This window comes from Antennarius striatus, chromosome 1, assembly GCF_040054535.1.
Source record: "Antennarius striatus isolate MH-2024 chromosome 1, ASM4005453v1, whole genome shotgun sequence".
Lineage (NCBI taxonomy): Eukaryota > Metazoa > Chordata > Actinopteri > Lophiiformes > Antennariidae > Antennarius > Antennarius striatus.
In genome coordinates this window covers 4,470,010-4,487,951 of record NC_090776.1, presented here as the reverse complement: position 1 = coordinate 4,487,951, position 17,942 = coordinate 4,470,010, and the positions used below count along the sequence as shown (strand labels likewise).

The following is a 17,942-nucleotide window of genomic DNA, read 5'->3' as shown; positions in this document are numbered from 1 at the left end:
TGTTCTTGAACGGAGCACGACAATTAAAAAAAAACAAAAAACAAAAAACAAAACAAACAAACAAACAAACTTTTAACAGAATAAATATGCATCTCGTTGATGTCATGATTGTTGCTGCTGTTTTAAGTGTCTTCGCCCCTTCCGTTCTGCTGGGCTGACGCGCCATGAGAGGATCTCCGCCGCTGCTGGAACACATTCATGTTTTGAACGCCGCCTTGTTTGCGCTGGTGGGTGTGGCTCGAGATGTTTGGAACGCAGCCGCAGCTGGTCTGCTTCACTGTGTGAACTACACAGCGCTGCTAACTGGTTAGCGAACTTCGGAACAAAGTTACCCGGCATACTGAGGCTCTTTTCGGTACAGAGGAAACAACGTGACATTAACAGGCGGTGAACAGAATGCCTGCAGTCTCCAAAGGCGATGGGATGCGTGGCCTGGCCGTGTTCATATCCGATATCAGAAACTGTAAGTTTGTTTATTACATTCATGACAGTTGCGTGTGGGCTCGTTAAAGCTACCTGTGGTTTGGAGAGTTGTCACGTTAAACATCATTATCGATAGGATTGGAACGGAAATGTAAAAAAAAAAAAAGTTACTTTTTCCGCTCCAACTCCACGGTTTTAACAACTTTAAAGTTTTAAATTGGGTTTTAAATCAGCGCGTAAACAGCTCCTTTTACGCTAGCGCTAGCCGTTAGCCTCCGGTCGTAAACGTCACGCTGATGGGCGTGGCCTGCAGGCCGACTGGAGATGATGCGTGACTGACATTTTGATGGTTTACACACAGTTTACTACCAAAACAAAACATTAAAATGATTTTTTAAAAACTTTGTAAGAAATATTTAGCTCATGTTGAATAGGGTTTGCATATTAAAAAGTTGGAACAACTGTGCTGCAGTATTAACACAAAATTATCAAAAATTAGGATTGAAGTTTCCCAGATAGATCATTCTTTCTAGTTTCAATTGTGCAGCTGGAGAGATTTTAGAGGAACTGGTCAGTCAACACACACACACACACACACACACACACACACACACACACACACACACACACACACACACACACACACACACACACACACACACATTCAATGTTTTCAGTGGTTTCTACACAGCGGTTGCCTAACACATTGCCTAACACACACTTCCTATGATTTCCCTTCTTTCTCATGATATTAAATAATCATTATACATAATGTAAATAATACATAATTATTGTCTTTTAGTGACTTTAGTGTTTGACTTTTTACACTCTGTCAGAAATGTGCTGGGTGATGCCCAAAAATTAGAAATGTATGAAGGCATATTTCACTCACTGAATGGAAAATTAAAATGAAATTTAAATGTGTAAAACAGTAATTAGGATAAAACATTGTGATCATCTTTATTTGAATGAAATTAAAATATATACAGTTTAATTTCATGATTAGGATAAATATAATGATATGTTTGCCTGATAATTGTGAACGTATCATTTAAACATGATAAAATAGGATGTTCGACAATTTCATTGGGATGTCCAGTCACATGAACCCACACAGCAAACACTGATCCAGTTGTTTTTATTGAGGTCACATGCCAATTCCACAATTGGGAAAAACTGAGTGATCACATTACTATATAGCATGTAACGTATTTGTCATATCTTACATATCTATTTGCAGGTAAAAGTAAAGAGGCAGAAATTAAGAGGATAAACAAAGAACTGGCCAATATCCGTTCCAAGTTTAAAGGTGAGTGAACTCTTGTGAGAGATGAGGCTGTGCTTCAGAGGTAGGATTGCATAGCTTTAGAGAGCCACAAAAGACTGATTCATAGCAGTAGGCTAAAAACATTTATTATGTCATGACAACAACTCAGTTGCTGTCTATATTATTAAATGTTCACACACCTCACTAAGAGGTGCTTTCATCTCAAGTTGTTGTTAGTGTCTTGCATTTGTTTCTCTCTACCTATAATTAATTTGCTTCTGAAAGCTAAAATTGTGAAAGTTATAAAATTTGCCAGCCCCAACCAAACCATGCCTGAATCTTCAAATTTTTAGTGGTAAGAAGATACTGAACAAGGAAGCCTCCACAACAGCCACTTTCACCCTCTGGTGTCCAGGCTAGAATTTAAAAATCGGGGCTCACCAAAGTCAGTTTAGACAAGAATGAACAGAAGTGTGACCCCTCACTACAATGTCCCTTCAACTTGCTGTGTTAACCTGTACTCTGTACCAGCCTGACAAAACAAGTTGTAAACTGAATATGTATATATAATAGTAATTGTGTATCAGAGAAAATATCAGTAATAATGTAACTCAGATATTCTCTCATGTGCTGCAGAACTGCCTTTTGATATTTGTGAAATTTAGGTATTTTCTATTTTAAAAACTGAAGTTTTTATTAGATATGCTACATGAATCACAGGTAACAGGGGCAATATAATTGAATTCTAACAGTTGTGCTGAAATGAAATGGAAACAGTGACAAAGACCCTGAGATTCTAAAAATATCTGTAAAATTCTCCCATTTCTCTTCCACTGGACACTGGTTTGGGATGAATCTCCCACAGACTCATAGACAATGTCAGACCATAGGAATTCCTGCAGGTTTAAATGTTGAACTTTGTTTCTCTCTCTCTCTCTCTCTCTCTCTCTCTCGTGTGTGTGTGTGTGTGTGTGTGTGTGTGTGTGTGTGTGTGTGTGTGTGTGTGTGTGTGTGTGTGTGTGTGTATGTGTATGTGTGTGTGTGTGTGTGTGTGTGTGTGTGTGTGTGTGTGTGTGTGTGTGTGAATAGGAGACAAGGCTCTCGATGGCTACAGTAAAAAAAAGTATGTCTGCAAACTGCTTTTTATCTTTCTTCTGGGCCATGATATCGACTTTGGACACATGGAGGCTGTCAACCTCCTCAGCTCAAACAAGTACACAGAAAAACAAATTGTAAGTTTGTCCTTGTGTTCATCTGGGGTCTGAAGTGGCCAATAATGAGTGTCCAAATGATTTGACATCATTGGTTTCTTCTTATATTGTTGTGACTGGACTAAAATGCATTTTTGCTTGTCCCCTCTTAGGGTTACCTGTTTATCTCAGTGCTAGTCAACTCTAACAGCGACCTGATCCGTCTGATCAACACTGGCATTAAGAATGACCTGGCCAGCCGTAACCCAACCTTCATGAACCTGGCTCTGCACTGCATAGCTAACGTGGGCAGCAGAGAAATGGCTGAGGCATTTGCTTCTGAAATCCCAAGAATCTTAGTGGCTGGGTTTGTACACACACACCTGACGTCTCTAACAGCAAACACCTTACAAAAAAAACCCCCACCGGGATCTTATATGCATTCACAAAAGTAATTGTTCTTATCATTATCATTATTTGAGTTAACTACCTTTATTTCAGAAGCTGGAGGAAACTTAAATGTCATAATTCTATCATATTTTTTCCATTGTCTTCAATTGTGTGGTGTTGGAGTGGTGATGGTTCACGCCATCTGGTTTATTCTGCCATGAGGTCGTAATCGAGATGAAAACAGAGATCCCAAAATTATGTTTGTTCAATTATGGTCTGGAGTCGTAACATTCCAGACCATACTTGAATTTATTTGACCTTTTTATTGTATAATTGCCTCTCGCATAGTCTAAATAATGCGGTCTGCTTTGACTGCATGGGATTGTGTTCACATCCCTGAGGGATTCAAGGAAAACAAAATATGAAAACATACCAACAATCTTCCTCTTTTAGTTTTACAGTTGTATTTCTTAATGTTAGGTAGGTCTGGATTTGATAAAGGACCAGATTTTATTTTGCTTCTTACCACTTAGTTCTTCTAATGCTTTGAAATAATTTTTATATTTACTTCTGCTGAACAGTTGTTAGATTTTAGTTAGTTTTTTACGAGTTTAGATTTTGTTTGGTTGTGTTTCTAAGTGGTTCCTGCAGTGGTTGATACACACAATCCTGTAAAGATGTAGTCATCATTACACTGGTAACGCCAGGTGTTTCCAAAATGTCCTAAAATCTGAATGTGTAAGTGTGGCATGAAATTCTGATATGAATGATTTAAATGTTATATTTCTTATGTATTGGAATTGAATGAATGAATGGCGCTGCATGTATTTCCATCAGAGACACAATGGACAGTGTGAAGCAGAGTGCAGCGCTATGTCTGCTACGACTCAACAGGACGTCTCCTGATCTGGTGCCTATGGGTGAATGGACGGCGCGTGTGGTCCATCTGTTGAATGACCAGCACCTGGTAGGACCGGATCCAGTCATGTCCTGTTTACTTAATAGCATTTTTGTGCAAGGAAAGACGCACATCTAACAGGCAGTAGGTACCAGAGCCCACCATGCTCTACATGGTCTCCTCCTGCATCAGGCTGTTCCTCTGTCAACCCTGACCCAACAGCACCTTGTTGGTATCAGCTCAATGAAAACTAAATGTTTGCCTTCATGTCCACAATGAGGCAGCTAACAGGTTGTACTTCACCAAATTGCTCTAGTCTTCATTCATTCATCCATCCATCCATCCATCCATCCATCCATCCATCCATCCATCCATCCATCCATTCATTCATTCATTCATTCATTCATCCATCCATCTCCAATACCTGCTTCTTCCGCTATATCTGGAGCCTATCACAGTGGACTTGGGGCATGAGACAGGGTAGACTCTGGGTGCGAAGTCAGTGCACTGCGAAGCCTGTTAACACATGTTATTTTATCTTGGATTTGGTTGTTTAGGATGTTTTAAACCTTTTCAGGGAGTGGTAACAGCAGCCACCAGCCTCATCACCACTCTGGCTCAGAAGAGTCCTGATGACTTCAAAACATCCATCTCACTGGCTGTGGCCAGGCTTAGCAGAGTGAGTGTTTTTTTTGTTCGTATTATAACATCTCAGCGAGGCCAAAGATAAAATCTCATTTCGCCATCTGCGTTATCTTGTTTTTGCTCATCTAGATCGTGACTTCCGCTTCCATCGACCTGCAGGACTATACATATTACTTTGTTGCTGCACCGTGGTTATCTGTCAAACTGCTGCGCCTGCTGCAGTGCTATCCTCCTCCTGGTATAGTGCATACGTTATTTCCTCTGTAGAATGGTGCAGTCCCATCACTGACTGGTTAGCATTTGCCATTATTTAGAATCATGATCTCACAATTATTTTATTAATTTTTTCATTTATTTATTCTAGTACAAAAGTCAATTTATTAAGATTTCTCTCTGAAATGATTGAACTACCAAAAATATGCAATATAGGAAAAAGGTGACACTGAATTGGCCATTAATGTAGGCCATGAATAGGCATGAATGTGAGTATGATTGGTTGTTGGGATGTATGGCTTTGCAATAAGGTGGCCACTTGTCCATGGTGTTACCACCTCCCATACAAAGTCAGCTGGGATTGACTTTGATGGGATAAAGTTAAATTAAATGCTTTGAATACTAAATACTGAGATGACACTGCTGCTGTTCTTTCTCGTTAATGGGTGTCTTTCTAAAGTGGAATAACATTAATCAAATAAAATAAAAAATATCTAATGAAGCCCTTAAATAGTTTATTGACTGAATTAAGTTGAGTGTATTTGAAATAAGTTACAGGAGGTGTTAAGAGCTCGTCCTTTATTGTTGCAGAGGATGCTGCTTTACGAAGCCGTCTGACTGAGTGCCTGGAGACCATCCTCAATAAAGCCCAGGAGCCCCCGAAGTCCAAGAAGGTCCAGCACTCAAACGCAAAGAATGCTGTTCTGTTTGAAGCCATCTCCCTCATCATCCACCATGACAGGTTGGTCATTCCTGTGACTCCGTGCCAGCTGCTACTCATTGAGCTCCTGCATTATGGTGGAGATGTCGTTGTGTTCTGGAAAAGGAAACTACAACACTGGATGTGTTTTTAAAGGGAGTGCTAAGGGTGGTCCATTGTGATTCCGTTATATTGTACTAGATCTCAGTTTTCAATTCAACTGACACACAAAAACAGCAAAAAATGAAAACCCAATCTCTGACTAATTTATGCCTTGTCTTTAAACTTCACATCCAGTCCACAGAAGAAAACTGATTGGCATCAGTTCACCCTTCTACGTTGTAAAGCATGTTTAAAGATGCTGATGTCTGTGGTGGCATTCGGATGCTACAGCTTGTGTTGTTTCTTCCTCCAGCGAGCCCACCCTGTTGGTCCGAGCCTGCAACCAGTTAGGCCAGTTCCTGCAGCACAGAGAAACCAACCTCCGTTATCTGGCTTTGGAGAGCATGTGCACACTAGCCAGCTCTGAGTTTTCCCATGAGACAGTAAAGACACACATAGAAACTGTGATCAATGCTCTGAAGGTGAGTCCTCCAACAGCAATGTGGCATGATCATTGCTCGCTCGTGAAAATGATTTGTACTGCTTTCTTTAACAAACTGCTTCTTGTAAGGTCCTCTTACAAAGCAAGCAAGGTAAAGGCATCGTTCCAGAGTTGGACCATAACAGCGCTTGTTGCTTACTGTTGTTTGATGGTCGTGTCCTGTGGTGGGAAAAATTAATATAAATCTAATTATGTACAACGTAAAAAGTTTGTGTGTGTGTGTGCACGCACGTGTGTGTTGATCCCACACTTTGGAAACTTGGTCTCTTCCTCTGTGGTGGTTGTTTTTTGTGTTACTCAACATTTTTCTCGCTTCCATGACTTTCTTTGCTGTCCACAAATCACAGAATAGTGGAAGTGGGATTTGTGAAATCCCATCAGTATCTAATACATTGTCAGAATTACACTCAGAGTTTATACGACCAACACTCAGTTTGTCACTTTTTCCATGATATGCTACTGTACATGTAGTTGTGTAAAAATATTGATACGACCCCCCCATAGCTGATTTTACATAAATAAAGACAAGTAACAACTCCATATCTGTGCTCTATTCTGACCGACGACGGAATCCCAGTCTCGTCCTGCAGAAGTGAAGAACGATGTGTAAAACTTGTCATTCAGTCTGCTCCTCATGTTTTCCCTTGACCTTGACCCATGCTGCACAAGCTTCATTTTGTTGTGAGGGAAGTAACAAGCATTCCTGTGTGCTGACAGAACTTCATATCTTCCTTCAGTACGACCATTCTTCTTTAAAGCCTGGCCATTAGCTACCAGCCTCCCCATTTTCCTTGTCCTGAACTATCCCACTGGGGTATGCTCCATGTTCTCCCAAGATTTACAGGAGTCTAACAGTGTCTATATGACAGGCTATGATTGAATTTAAGTGGCTGGTGTGTTAAGATTTGAGAGATATTCTTCACAACATGCTGTGTATGTGATTTGTTTTGTGTTCTAAACAGACAGAACGTGATGTGAGTGTTCGCCAGCGGGCTGTTGATCTGCTCTACGCCATGTGTGATCGCAGCAATGCCAAGCAGATTGTGGCGGAGATGCTTAGCTACCTGGAGACCGCGGATTACTCCATCAGAGAGGAGATAGTGGGTACAGGCCTTCAAACCATGTCGTTCTCCTGTCTGCTGCTCTCGATCTCAGCCAGTCACCTCTCTTCCTCAGGTTCTTAAGGTGGCTATCCTTGCAGAAAAATATGCAGTGGACTATACTTGGTACGTGGACACTATCCTTAACCTAATCCGCATCGCTGGTGACTATGTCAGTGAGGAGGTGTGGTATCGTGTCATCCAGATAGTCATAAACAGAGATGATGTCCAAGGCTACGCTGCCAAGACTGTCTTTGAGGTGGGTATGAAAATGTATGCCATCACAGATCAAGACAGTCACATATATGTGGTCCTGTTTCTCTTATCCTGTTTTTAAAAGAGCAACAGGTTTTATCTATTGGTCCTCATGAGTAAGTAAAGAATAAGGATTTTTTATAAACATAAACTACCTGGCTGATTTGGGTGAGACTTTGGAGGGGGATTGGAAATATATTTCTATTCAAGCAACATATCTTGTTTCAGGAATTTTTCAGTTCTTATTTCAATGATTTAATCTGTATAAACGCACACAATTCAAAGTAAAGTTATTTAACTCATTCGCTGCCAATGCTTTGTATCAATTTATCTCCTTTGGACATTCATCGCTGTTTTCTTTCTGTTCAGAGGAACCAGTCAATGATCATAGGAGTGTTGCTCACTGTGTGAGGTCCACTTAGTCAGTGTTAGTTGTGTCTAGCTGCCTTTACCATTGGTTAGTGTGGTTTCCTCCATGTTGTTCCTAACCCCATGATGTCATGCTTTGTGAACAAATGCAGGCTCTACAGGCTCCCGCTTGCCATGAAAACCTGGTGAAGGTGGGGGGTTACATCCTGGGAGAGTTTGGTAACCTCATTGCCGGGGACTCACGCTCCAGGTATGGAATTTGCAATGTTTCAGTGTTACTTTAGATTCAGTGCTCATCTGACAAAAACAAATGTCTCAGTGATGTCTCCTCCAGGAAATGTAATCCATTACCATTTCTCTTAGATTTTACTGTCAAAATAGGAAGTGACTGATTGTACCGGTGCGTTCTGTGAGCTGAGCAGGCTGAGGTGTCTTTCAGCCAACCATGATACCGTTTAAAGTGCTTCTTGTTTCATGCTGTGTCAGCCCTCTGGTCCAGTTCAACCTTCTACACTCCAAGTTCCACCTGTGCTCGGTGCCAACACGTGCGCTGTTGCTGTCGGCCTACATCAAGTTCATCAACTTGTTCCCAGAAGTGAAGACCACAATCCAAGACGTCCTGCGCTCTGACAGCCAGCTCCGCAATGCTGATGTGGAGCTTCAGCAGAGGGCCGTCGAGTACCTCAGGCTCAGCTGCATCGCCAGCACTGACATACTGGTTAGTAAATCATACAGGAACTGTCCAAGATTCTTACGATCATGCTTCGAAAGCTTTGAGGACAGAGGACATTAGTTGAAAGCACCAAGTGTGAGCTATACTGAGGTGATTTGTTCTGGGTCGTTCTGACTGGGTCACCTCTGTAAATCATGATGATTTAGTGTTGAGACAATGACTTTTTCTGTGAGTCTCTTGAGATAAAAATATTTTTAAAGCTCCTCTACTGTCTCCTGACATTTAGTGCATAGTAGCAGAAAACACTCCTGAAAGATGAAAGGATTAACTCACCTGAAAAGATGATTCTATCTTCTATACTGCTGCTGGATAAGAGCGAAAACTACAGTGTTTTTGATCCATAGTTTATTCATGGCCTTAGAAACGTTGTGTATTTCTGAAACTTTTTTCTGGTGTTTAAGGGTAGATTCTGTGCAGATAAAATGAGGAAAAATGGTAATACATGTATTACAATAATAAGGATAATTGATAATAAACATATCTAAAAGATACAGAAACAATCTCTTTAGATGCAGTTTGTGTTATTCTGAGACGGGGCTGCAGAAATGGGACTGTCACCTCCTTTCTGGCCATTCGTCTGTTGTACGTGTGTGTGCGTGTGTTTACAGTAACATCAACATAAAATCACCAGCTGGCTTTTGTCAGTGATGTAGTTTTTCAGTTCACTTACATGAGCTCAACATTCCAGAGCTAGACTCAGAATGAGTTTGGCCTTCAGCAGATGGGTGAAATGGCATCGCTATAAAGGACTGGTGCATGCTGGATTTAGAAGAAGACAAAACAAGCCCATGACTGTAAAATGGAATATGACACAGTAATGGTTTGATGTGCGTTTGTTTTATCCAAGCTGTGGGTGCTCTAATCCGAGAAATCCTAACACAAACACTTCACAATGTTGCTATGTAAATAATGGATTAATGCTGAATTTCAGTTTGCACAATCCATAGTTCTGTATGCTCAAGAGTTATACTAGATATTATTACAGTGATAATTGCCAGCCGCTGCTGCTGACTGCATGTTGAAGGATTATCTGTCTATTGCCCTGCTGTAAACGTCACAGTTGTCCTTCTACGTGTCCTTCCACAGGCCACAGTCTTAGAAGAGATGCCTCCTTTCCCAGAGAGAGAATCTTCGATTCTGGCCAAACTAAAGAGGAAGAAGGGCCCAGGCAACCTGCCGGACATTGACGATTCCCGGAGGAACGTCAACGGCAACACAGAACACAGTGAGAGCACGGAGGAGACAAAAAAGGTAGAAGACTTTTTAATTGGAGCCTGTTTCGTGACAGGTCCTTACGCACATTGGTCATTTTTTTAAAACATTGATGATTGCAAATTAATCAATCAATCAACCTTTATTTATATAGGGCTTAATCATATCAGCAGACATTTTCACTGAGCCACAGAGCTTTAATAGACAGAGAAACCTAACAAAAAACAGAAGGGACGATACCGATATGAGGTTTTGTGGTACTCTTGATTCTACTATTGATTCTTTCAAACATAGCTGATTTTTTGCTTTTTTTTTTTAATATTGATTTCTGTGTAATGGTTTGAGATGACCGAAAAGGTGTTAGGAAATGTGTGATGGTTGTTGTGGGTGGGCTGAAGACACAGAACCGAACCCACAACAACTATGAAGGGTATTTGGTATTGGGTTGTGTGCTCCATCCACTGTGTTATCTGTGCCTCCCTGTATTGATGTTTAGCTGGTTAAGATGGATCAATACGGGCAGGAAATCTCAGCTTTTTTTTGCTGAAGCTTAAGGCACGATCTATTATTATAATTGCCCCTAAAATTAAATTTAGTAAAACAATAAAATAAAAAAATATAGTAAATGTGCTGTGTGTGTGTGTGTGTGTGTGTGTGTGTGTATATATTTGTATGTATATATCTGTGTATGTATATACATACACACACACACACATATATATGTATGTGTGTATATATATGTATGTACACATATGTATGTATACATATATGTATGTATACAGCACCCGTCCTTCACACGTTCATGGGAAATCTGGAGCCTGTCCCTATGATTTTGCATGAGAGATGTGGTTCCCATCGGTTCAAGATCTGAATAGAGAGACAGAGAGACAAACATTCAAACACACACACACACACACACACACACACACACACACACACACACACACACACACACACACACACACACACACACACACACACACACACACACACACACACACACACACACACACACACACATTCACACCAATTCACCTCACTATTGGTGGAATCTGGAGAAGGGAACCATTCCAGACATCAGGAGGACAAAAAGAACATGCAAAAGTCACGTACTGTATGTCACATATTTACGATACATTGCATTTAGTTGAACTGTAGCTTCTGTGGATCATGTTGCCAGATTCTTGATGATAGACAGCTATATCACGTCTAAAAATGGTTGACTGACTCAGCAGTTCCATCTTGTTTCTACAGTTGTGTAATAGTCGCTAGAATACCTGTTCGGGTATCATAATCTGGTCGTGTGTTGCCTACTTCCTTTCTCCAATCCTCTTCCTCCCATCCATCACCACAGCTAGCCATTAGCAAAGGAAACACTGTGGGTGAGCGTCTTAGGGCTGGCCAGGAGGACGACAAGTTGGACGGGTACCTCTGCTAATGCTACCAGGTCTGGACCGCACCGTTCAGACCTTTCAGGCCTTTTCCTTTTGTGTTTTACCAAAGATTTTTTTATGCGAACATCTCATCGACATCTCATTTCAAACAAAATTATATCAGACAGGCATCTTTAAATCTGCTATGTTCGGTGTTGTTGAACTATTATTTTTCTGGCCTTTATATCCGTTTCCCAGACCTGTAATGTCCCCTGTCTTCTGTCCTTCCTTCTACATCCTCATCCCTCTCTCCTTTGTTTTCTGTTCCTGTTGCTTTTCTTTCTCCATCAGTCTTCCTCTTCACCGATGGCCAACCTTCTCCCCACCAACAGACCCCGGCCCGTCTCCTGTAGCTCTGTCATGCTCTCTGCTGGGACAGTGGTATATGTTAAGTTACCAACACTGTGACCACATCCATAGTGCAGTGAATGTGGTCACTTCTACTTGTGTGGATTAAAGTGTTTAAATATCTCTCAGTGGCACTCAACTAACATATTCTTCTATGTTTAAGCATTCAGCTTTGATGCACTCATTGTCCTCACTTTTCTGCATAAATCAGCACTAAATACTGCATTTGCAGACCGTCTTTTCACCATAATTGTGGGTTAATGCAACATGTGAGCGTGCTGGAGCTGCAGACCACCTCCGTTGGTGGTCATGAACAACATGAATGACATTCTTTGGAAATTAGCGCTAAAATAAACCAGTAAGGTGAAATAGTTTAAGTGTATGGAGTACTAAGCTAACAGCAGAACACTGAGCATTAAAGGCTGATGTTTACAGGTACAGTTTCAAGTAATATCAACATTTTAGCTCTCCATCCTGGTGTTCATGCTAATTTTTTACTCTATCAACACAGCACAACTCTCACAGCTAGCTTGCATGACAACCAGTTTAACACTTCCCAGTTAAACGGATCAAACTACGCTGTTGAAGTGTTTCCCTGTAACTCCGCCCATTCTGCACGTCTCATCCAGGTCTTTTTCAACTCTGGAAGAGTGTTCATGTTCGTGTGGACGGGCAGCTGTTGCTCACAGAAGCTGACAGCACATCTGCCAAAAGTAATGGGACGTGCCCCAACTAACACTCACCCTCGTGATCCTATAGCTGATATTTCCAACCACAAAATTGAGTTCAAATCACAGTTTGACTTTGTCAAATTTATAAAACTGGATCTGGTGTCTTCACAGTTAGTGATTATACAGTATAAGGGACTATTACCCTCTTATACTTTTGCTTTGTGAATAGATGGCATACTAAAGATGTGTCCTCTCTCCCAGGGCACCACCGAACCCTTCACAGACCTTCTGAATGTGAACTCAACCCCTCCTGCAGGAGCCAGTCTCCTGGTTGACGTCTTTTCCGAGAGCTCCACCTCCCCTGCATCCATAGAAGTGTCTGAAGAACATTTTCCTAGGTGGGACCTTGTTAACATAAGCAGAGAAATACAAGTCCACATGGCATTAATGATCCAGCAATTACACTTTAAACCTATTGAGACCGATATTATTTATTTATAATTCTCTCATAAACTCTAGAGAGGGAATTATAGTGAATTTTAACATCTGGTGTGTTTAACAAAATTCAAAAACACTATTTCTAATAATTAATGATCATCTGACCCTAACCCTGTGTCTGATCCCATGATGTCACTGATCATCAGCTAACATCCCACCTGAAATCTTGAGAAACTGTGCAGCTACAGGAAAAGGCAAAGTTATGAAATCCAAATTGTGCTTTGAAATTTCAGGTTTGTTTGCAAGAACAACGGTGTCATCTATGAGAACCAGCTTTTGCAGATCGGACTGAAGTCTGAGTACCGGCAAAACCTGGGTGAGCTACTTTATTATTCAGAATGCTTCTGGAATGTTCTGCATCTTTTGGTTTTCATAAATCCAGTCAAACCTCAGCAGCTTTAAAGGAATAACTCACCCAAAAATTAATATTCAGTGATTATTTTAGGAGAGTACTGCACCACTCTTTTGCTTTGACGCACTGACAGTACTGACCTGACTACAAGGATGAGTAGACAGCGTCTGAATTTTAATTTTTAAGGGTACTTTTTGTGACTTCTTATGAGAAGAAAATAATTGAAAAAAGCCAGGCACGGAACATGATTAGTCATGATTGTACAAGGAAAAACTTGACTGTTATCCCACAGGTCGCATGTATATTTTCTACGGCAACAAGACGTCAACGCAGTTCCTCAGCTTCTCCACATCAGTGACCAGTCACGACCCACTCAAGACCCATATCCGGTCCCCTGCTCAGTCGTTTCTCCTCGTAGAAGTGATTGTCCTGTTCTAGTAGAAGTATAGAATTTTCCGCACTATAAGGCGCACCTAAAAGCTTTTAATTTTCTCGAAAACCAACAGTGCACCGTATAATCCAGTGTGCCTTATATATGTACGGTATGACTGAGGAGGAATACTTACTAGTCTGCTATAGATTATGCTAGTGTCATTTAGGCATGTGTACAGTCCTTGACTATTACCTCCACAGCTGTCTATCCATGCTAAGCCAGTAGACGCCATAGTCGAAGGTGGGGCTCAGGTTCAGCAGATCCTCAACATTGAGTGTGTGTCAGATTTCACAGACGCTCCAGTACTCAACATCCAGTTCAGGTAGGTGTCTAACTGCTTCATTAAAAAGATAAAAAAGGATATGCAGTATTTGTATGTATTATGTACTGCACTGCTTTGGCCAACAGATACGGTGGAACCCTTCAGAACATCGCAGTGAAACTTCCTGTGATGCTGAACAAGTTCTTTCAGCCCACAGAGATGACATCCCAAGATTTCTTCCAAAGGTGGAAACAGCTTGGAGCGTAAGAAAGGAAGACACACACACACACACACACACACACACACACACACACACACACACACACACACACACACACACACACACATTAAAGTCAGAGAACCATTGGCGGATGTTTCTGCATTTTCAAAATGTATCTTCTACTTCTTCTGTAATTTATTGATCCGTTGATCAGATTTATTGATTCATGGGAATCCTGGAGACAACACTGCTGGTTTCTGATGTAACCATCTCATGTGGTTTCTCTCCACAGACCTCAGCAAGAGATCCAGACAATCTTCAAGGCCAAACACTCGATGGACACAGACGTTACCAAGGCAAAGGTAAAAAAAAAACCTTTTATGAACATCACAGAGACAGAACGATGAATAATTGGATGGATATTTCTACTCCTATGATACAGATAGTGTTTGATTAATGAGTCATCGTGAAACGTGTCAACACGCTGCCAAACTATCGACTGTGTCGACACTGTCACTGAATATTGAACCTGCTGGAAGCCTAGCTGACAAACTGAACTGACACTGATTTGATGACCAAATATATACAATAATATGATTTAAGTCATAGTATTTTATACAACATTATTTCATTTACCTATTTACCTTCATTTGAATTCAAAATATTTTTAGTGAATGTGTTGTGAATGATGATGCTTGTAGACTGGGATTTAAAAAAAAAATTTTTTTTTACAAATTTTTATTCAAAAAGAAAAATGTTTCCAGCATTTTGAAATTGAGTCTGTTACGGTTTTTTTAAGCAAGTTCTCCAGCTGTAAAAATCACCTGCTCATACGGGAAAGATGAAGCTGGGGTGCGCTTCCTTATAAACATAATTTGGCGAGTCAGCGTCAGGAAATCAGACGTTTTTGTGATTGAATGAATTAATAACACATTTTCGTTGCTAAATATGTTTGTTTTTTTAACTCCATGTCAAAGTTATTGTTTAAAGAGTAGGTGCAGCAGTTCCATGCTATGATATAGAATGTGAGTAATCAATGGTAATCAATACCACTACCAATATTACAGGTTTTATAGATCATCATCCGTCTGTGCAGATCACAGTATGTGTTGTATTCAGTAATTTATTCTAGAAGAGACATGAGGAGAACAGTCAAGTCTTGTTAGTTTCTTTTCTTCTGAAACTGAAGCATTGTAGTGTTGTAACTGCTGGACCAAGTTTTCATTCAATCACGGGTCAAAATAAGATAAATAGTCAATTAAAAACAAAAACATACTGTGCTGTTTTTTGAGATGTTATAATATCACAATGTTGATCATTTTTGTTTAACTCAAACTAACCAGTTAAACTCCCTGTGCTGTTTTCAGATGAGTTTCTATGACCCTTTTTGTTTGAGTGATGAGCATGTTTGGTGGGTGCTGGAGCCCCCCATTAAAATAAATCACTGTGACTGGTCTCTCAGATGAAATAGAATGGACAGTAACACTAAAGATTAAAGTGTAGAAAACTCTAATCAACAAAGCAGCAGCAGGAGACCCCTGACTTTTATCATCAATAAATCCAGCGCATGAACACTTTCTAAAGAAGTAGCCAGTACAAGTAAAACAACTGAAGACAGAGTCCGGACGGGTTAGAGACGTGTGTAAATGGTTAGGGTTCTTCATCAGTGTCCTTATTGACCTTACGAATACAGACTACTGCCACCTGCTGGCCGGGAGTTCTACATCCTACCATGCAGGTGGAGAACTTGTGTGCCCTCTGGCCACCAGCTCAAGGTTCTGTGATGTGTTCAGGTGTTCCTTTTGACTCTGTCACCTGTTCCCTGGTGGTTTCTAGTACGGGCAGCATTCAGCTGACGTTCAGCTACATTAGCAGATGTGCTGCAAATGTTTAGATTTCTTATTGAGCTGGCAGAGATGAATCTTGTGTTGAAGCCTAGAATTACCTTTGCACTGCACTGGACAACTGTGTTGAGTTGATGATCCAATATTTCCTGCTTAAAGTGTGTCAACCTCCTTTTGCATGTATTTTAGTTTATAAATAGGAATTTTATGTTTAAATTTTGAATGTGTGGATGCTTTTGTAGATCTTGGGTTTTGGTGTGGCTCTGCTGGACGGGGTGGATCCCAATCCTGCAAACTTTGTGGGAGCTGGGGTCATTCACACTAAGAACACTCAGGTGGGCTGCCTCCTCAGACTGGAGCCCAACATACAAGCACAGGTAAACACACACACACATACACACACACGGACACACACACACACCCTTCCAACCTGTATGCAGCCTGTCTAACTGTGTGTGCTTTCTGTTCAGATGTACCGTCTGACCCTCCGGACCAGCAGGGACTCGGTGTCTCAGCGACTGTGTGACCTCCTGTCTGAACAGTTTTAGAACGTCAGCTCCAGCATTTTGACACCTCTACTCTTCTGGTCGCAGTTTAGTTTGGATTGTGATGTAGTGTTTTTTGTTTGTTTGTTTGTTTGTTTGTTTTTATTTACTCTACATGTAAATGAAGTGAAATGTATTCTTTACTCATGGCTTTCTGAGTATGTCACTGCTTTTAGACCGGTCTTGTCCTCTGAAGAGAGAGGATCATTATAGATTGAGTTTGAATTTAAATAAAAAAGCTGAGGCATTAGTGAGATTGCAAAATCATAATAGTTTCATTATCAGTGATCTCAACAACTATCCTGTTTCAATCGAAAATTTTGCACTGCAAGGCCTTCCTGAGCTTCTCAGCCATTTTGCACTTGGGTTTAGTGAAAATTACATTACACTTCAAACGTATTTCGACAAGAGAAATTGCTTTTCAGAATTGTTTCTCCACTTTTATGTCATGAATTGGGTTTTGTTTTTGTTTTTTTTAGCATGAAATACTCTGAATACTACAGTTGTCTTTGTTTTCTGAGGTGTTAAAGTACATTGAGTGTTTTGACTTCAAAAGAAATAGTCAAAACAAAATCAGTATAGAACATGTGGTAAAAAATAGCTATTATGTTTTTTTTTAAACTGTTCCTTTTCTGCTCTGCTCCAAACAACTGTGCCTGTTAACTCTTGTCTGTGTAGAACAGAGCCTTCAAATAAGAGTTTATAGTACTGCCACACTACTTTGACTAAAATACATGATTTCACATTGTCTATATTTCAATAGTATTTACTGTTTTGATATAATGTACTCTTATCATAATCATTGATAGCTTGTGGATGAATGTAAAAATGACAACATGCATTTCCTAAGGGGTTGTGTGTGGCAGACTCTGCAGTAACTCGTAGCTCCTGGTCATAAAGATAGCACACAGATGAGAGTGATGATCGTTATTTTTAGTGTAAATGTCAGCAGGAGAGCCCGTCTACCAAAATGTTAAAAGTGTTTACAGAAATATGAGCTGGGTTACTTTCAGAATACATGTAAAGAAAACAATCTTTACATGGTCTCACAGGGTTTGGAACCTGGACCTGGAACTTACTGTGACGAATCTTTACCAAAGTGATCCCATGTTGCACCAGTGGTGACACTGGACCCATTTATACATGCATGCCATGTAGAGTTCAAGGGCTCATGTCATTTTAACACTGTTGGGAATTTAATCTGTTACTGTTAATAGGACCCCGATCAACCAGCCTGTTTGGCTGTTTATACGTATTTTCATTGTCATCTTTGCTTACAGTCGATCAAACATATGTTGTAAATGACCACTTAATGTTCAGCACTGATGTTCTTTTCT

General features: G+C 40.4%; 1 protein-coding gene across 3 annotated transcripts; it reads left to right on the top strand.

The window, feature by feature from the left end:
- The first annotated feature begins 275 nt into the window (after positions 1 to 275).
- LOC137598395 (AP-2 complex subunit alpha-2) lies at positions 276 to 16,668 on the top strand. 3 transcript variants are annotated; one of them, XM_068318457.1, is made up of 23 exons: positions 276 to 463; positions 1,664 to 1,732; positions 2,780 to 2,922; positions 3,054 to 3,247; positions 4,108 to 4,237; positions 4,746 to 4,847; positions 4,943 to 5,051; positions 5,618 to 5,768; positions 6,142 to 6,310; positions 7,293 to 7,430; positions 7,507 to 7,689; positions 8,207 to 8,304; positions 8,541 to 8,772; positions 9,874 to 10,038; positions 11,724 to 11,813; positions 12,713 to 12,849; positions 13,183 to 13,265; positions 13,594 to 13,684; positions 13,934 to 14,056; positions 14,143 to 14,259; positions 14,509 to 14,578; positions 16,303 to 16,437; positions 16,531 to 16,668. In XM_068318457.1, exons 1-23 carry the CDS (start codon positions 397 to 399, stop codon positions 16,606 to 16,608), a joined length of 2,874 nt encoding a protein of 957 aa, XP_068174558.1. In that variant the 5' UTR covers positions 276 to 396; the 3' UTR covers positions 16,609 to 16,668. The 3 variants fall into 3 exon arrangements, with proteins under 3 accessions (XP_068174558.1, XP_068174555.1, XP_068174562.1); XM_068318454.1 differs by having other exon boundaries at positions 11,724 to 11,819; XM_068318461.1 differs by lacking the exon at positions 11,724 to 11,813.
- The last annotated feature ends 1,274 nt before the right edge of the window (positions 16,669 to 17,942 follow it).